Consider the following 3,952-nt stretch of genomic DNA (forward strand, 5'->3'; position numbering starts at 1 on the left):
GGGGGGGGGGGGAGACCCTCTGCAAACTTCATGGGGATTTTTATTTTGCTGAGGGGGCGGGGGAAGATGGCTGCATGGTCTGGAAAATTTTGGGATGCCCTCCATTGGGGGGAGTGTTTTTTGGTGAGGGGGGAAATCAGTTTCCTGGGACCAAAATTTGGGGGTCCCCTGTGAGTTTCGGGAGGATTCTGAACTGAGGGGGAATCAGTTTCATGCCCTGGATTAATTTGGGGGGCATTGAGGGAGGGAGAAATCAGCTGCATGGCACTGAGAATTTGGGGGTTCCCCTGGGAATTTGGGGGGATTTTGAACTGAGAGGGTAAGGGCAAGGAAAGTTGAGGTTTCCCTAGAAAATTCAGGGGGACATTTTAGCAGGAGGCGTGGCATGGCACAGAAATTTGGGGTCCCCCTCAAACTGTGGGGGACACTTTCCAGGAAGCCACGTTCTGGGGCCAAACTGACAAATTCAGTTTGCATGGCAGTTTTTAAAGGGAGCCTGAACCCTGCTTTTTTTGCACTTGCATCTGTCCAAAGCGCCCCCCCCACACCCCCTTTTCAAGGGGTGGACGAGGAGTGCTTGGGGCCCCTTAAGGAAGGGTGCAGAAAACTGGGATCTGAACCCCCCCATGGCACATTTTCGGGGGGCTGAAGCAGCAGCTTGGTTCTTAGATCCACACCCCCCCACACACACACACACACACGCACACTTGGGGAGGGCAGCAAGATCTGCAATGCCCTTTGTCTTACCTGAACCCCACAATCCTCCGGGTGCCCCCCAGCTGGGTTTGCGATAGAGAGGAGTTTGGCAAAGCCAGAAATCCCCATTCATTCTGTACGTGTCGGGGGGGACATTGGGGAGCTGGGGGCACCCCCCCCACTTTGGTCATGTGGTTATTTGGTGCCTGCTCCCCCACATCTACAATGGAAGAAGCCCTTAAGAGGAAGAATTGGGTGGCCCCACCTATTCCCCGCCTCCACATGGTTTGGCCCAGATACTGCAATGGGGGCGGGGAAGTGACTATAAAGTCCCGCCCCCTTTTAACACCAAGATTCCGAGGGGGTGGAGCCAAGGCAGGAATGTGGGGCAGTACAGCAGATGGGCCCCACCCCCTTTGGACCCAATCAGTGCACACTGGAGATTCCCCAAGGGGGCTATTTATTCAGGGGTCCCCTCCCCCACATCCCCCTAACTGGTCCCCTCTGGAGGCTGACCCTAGAGTAGCCCTCCCTGGAACCCCCCCGTTTCTCCCCAGGGCCCCCCCCCCCAATACTGGCATAGCCCCCCCTTCCTGATGCCACCCACCCTCCCATCTGCCAGCCCCGCCACTTACGGCAGCTGTACACCCCTCCCATAACAGCCCCACTTTGGCTGGCGTTTTCCCTGGCACGGGGTGGGGGGGCGTGGCACGGTGCTCCCGTGGGGCAGGCAGGTGAGAGATCCTTGGCATCCGTAGGGGGCGCCGTGGGTCAGAAACAAAGCTGCAGGGATTTGTTTAGCTGGGGTGTGGGGGAGAATTGAAGGGGCTGTAAAAAGGGGGGGGCTTGCAATATCCCCATCTCTGCTAACACCCCCACGATCAAACGGGGGTGGAGGGAGGGGGAGAAGCATTTTGGCTTCTAACTGGAGATTACTGGGATAACGGAGGTGGGGGGAAGAGGGGTTACACGTCCCCGTCCCCCCCCAAGGCTGGGACTGGGGGAGGGGGGCAGGCGGGAATGTGCCCTCCCCTCCCCCCCCAGCTACTGACAACGAGCGTCACTTAACAAGTAGCAGGAATTGTCAAGAGCCACAAATAATATTTGTTCCGGGGCAGGGGCTGGATTTTGCTCCAGCAGCAGGTGTTGGGGGGGAGGGGGGTGCCACTCAGAGCGATGGGGGGGGGGGTTGGTCTGATTATCAGGGGGGCTCAGACACCCCTCCCCCAGAGGAAAGATTTGTGGGGGAGGTTTATCAGGAGGTCCCTGGTTTGAGGGGGTGGCGTAAGGGGGTGTGGTCCTGCTGTGTGGGGGCGAGGGGCTTATTCTGGTCCATAGACTCCCCCCTCCCATGGCACCTTGGCTGGGGGAGCTGGTCTGGAGTGTGGGGGGGCTCCCTGCCGGCTGGAAGGGGCTGGCCCGGGAAGTGGGGCGACTCCCTGCCCTGGGCGGGGGACGTCACTTGGAGAGTTTGCTGATGACCCGGATCAAAGCCGCGTTCTCGTCCTTCAGACGCTGGTTGTCGGCCTTCAGGTCCGAGAGAGCCTGGGGGAGTGGACGGGAGTTAGCGTCTGCTCAGCCCCCCGGCGTCCCATCCGCCCCCCCCCCCCCCCCCCGGGGGCATCTGCCCCGGTGTCCCGTCTGCCCCCTTCCCCCGGATCACCCCCCCGGGCCCATCTGCCCCGGTGTCCCGTCTGCTCCCTTCCCCGGATCAGTCCCCCGGTATCCCATGCGCCCCGGTGTCCTGTCTGCTCCCTTCCCCGGATCAGTCCCCCGGTATCCCATGCGCCCCGGTGTCCCGTCTGCTCCCTTCCCCCGGATCAGCGCCCCGGCCCCTTGCCACCCCCAGAGGCCCGTCCAGTCTGGTGCTGATCCAATTACCTTCAGCTCCTCCTCCAGCTCCGCCGCCTTCCGCTCCAAGGCCCGGCGCTCCTGGGGGCCGGAGAGAGGGGATTGGTGAGTGGAGACCACACAGCCCCAGCTGGGAGCGGGGCAGCTCGCCCCCCCGAGGGTGGACTCAGGGGGGCAGAGTGAAGACCCCAGCTGGCTTGGGGGTGGGGATGGGGGGCCGTGTCCTGGGGGCATGGTGCCCCCACAGCGGGGCAGGTACTTACAAATCTCTCCAGCTCCAGCCGCGCCGGCCGCTCGGCAAAGCGCTCCTGCCTCTGCCAACGACACCAAGCACAGGGTGAGAGACGGCGCCCTCTAGAGGGGGAACGCCGCCCGCCCGATTCGACCCCCCCCACCACCCCAGCCAGACCCGGGGCGACGCTATACCGAGGATCCACCTTAAATTCCCCCTCCCTGCCCCGGGGCAATAACTGGCCGCTGGAGAGAACCGGCAGGTGACTCAGAGCAAAAGCAGCCCCGGAGAGGGACCAGCCCAGCCCAGCCCAGCCCAGCCCCACGCCCTGGGTCAATATTTACTGAGCATCTCTGGGCAGCGGGTGGAGCTGCAGGGGGCTGTGTGGGGGCAGTGAGACATGGGACACCGGTGCTGAGCTCCCCAACCCATCTCCCCACGGCAGCCCAGCGCCCCCTAGCACCGCCCCAGGGCCAGCCCTGCCTGCCAGGGGAGAGCGCCCACTGCTGAGCTCACCAGGGTTTTCTGTCCAGGTCTCTCTTCCCAGCCCGACTATGGCAGGGGTCCACAGGGAACGCGGCAGAGCCGTGGGCATTTGACTGGGTAACCCGGTGCCCCCCCCCCGGGGCAGTCCATCAGGGCGGGCAGAGACACCTCCACACTGCCTGGAACGCCCTCGTCCCCCATAATGCCCTGGGGCACAACGCTACCACTCTCCTATCACCCTCGCCCTGGCTAGCTATCCCAGACTCCTTTGCAGTGGTGGCTGTATGGTCTCCCCCTCCAGTGGGCCCCTCTCTCCCCAGCAGGCCGTGGGGCAGGGAGAAGGGAAGGGAGCCCCTCCCCACCGTTGCCTGCCCCTGGTGCCACCCCAGCCCTGGCGCCCCGCCCCTCACCTGGGTCACCCGCTCCAGCTCCAGCTTGATCTGGGTCAGCTTCAGCTGCGTCTCCTGCAACTGCTCCTTCAGCTTCTCATTCTCCACCTGGAGATCTTCATAGAGCTGGGGGGGGGGGGGGGGGGGGCCGGCTGGGGGACCACACCCGGGGGGCCGGGCCCCCCCCCCCCCCCCCCCCCCCCCCCCCCGCCCCCCCCCCCCCCCCCCCCCCCCCCCCCCCCCCCCCCCCCCCCCCCCCCCCCCCCCCCCCCCCCCCCCCCCCCCCCCCCCCCCCCCC

General features: G+C 64.6%; 1 protein-coding gene across 3 annotated transcripts in view; it reads right to left on the reverse strand.

The window, feature by feature from the left end:
- Positions 1-216: 216 nt before the first annotated feature.
- Positions 217-3,952, reverse strand: part of PPP1R12C (protein phosphatase 1 regulatory subunit 12C) — a gene marked incomplete at its 5' end in the record, with an annotated part of 15,143 nt that continues 11,407 nt past the window's right edge. For all 3 annotated transcript variants that reach the window (XM_034792494.1, XM_034792493.1, XM_034792492.1), the window contains 4 exon segments: positions 217-2,241; positions 2,578-2,628; positions 2,811-2,861; positions 3,676-3,780. In XM_034792494.1, the coding sequence (XP_034648385.1) occupies positions 2,155-2,241; positions 2,578-2,628; positions 2,811-2,861; positions 3,676-3,780 (294 nt within the window).

Source organism: Trachemys scripta, chromosome 16 (genome assembly GCF_013100865.1).
Source record: "Trachemys scripta elegans isolate TJP31775 chromosome 16, CAS_Tse_1.0, whole genome shotgun sequence".
In the NCBI taxonomy this organism is placed as follows: domain Eukaryota; kingdom Metazoa; phylum Chordata; order Testudines; family Emydidae; genus Trachemys; species Trachemys scripta.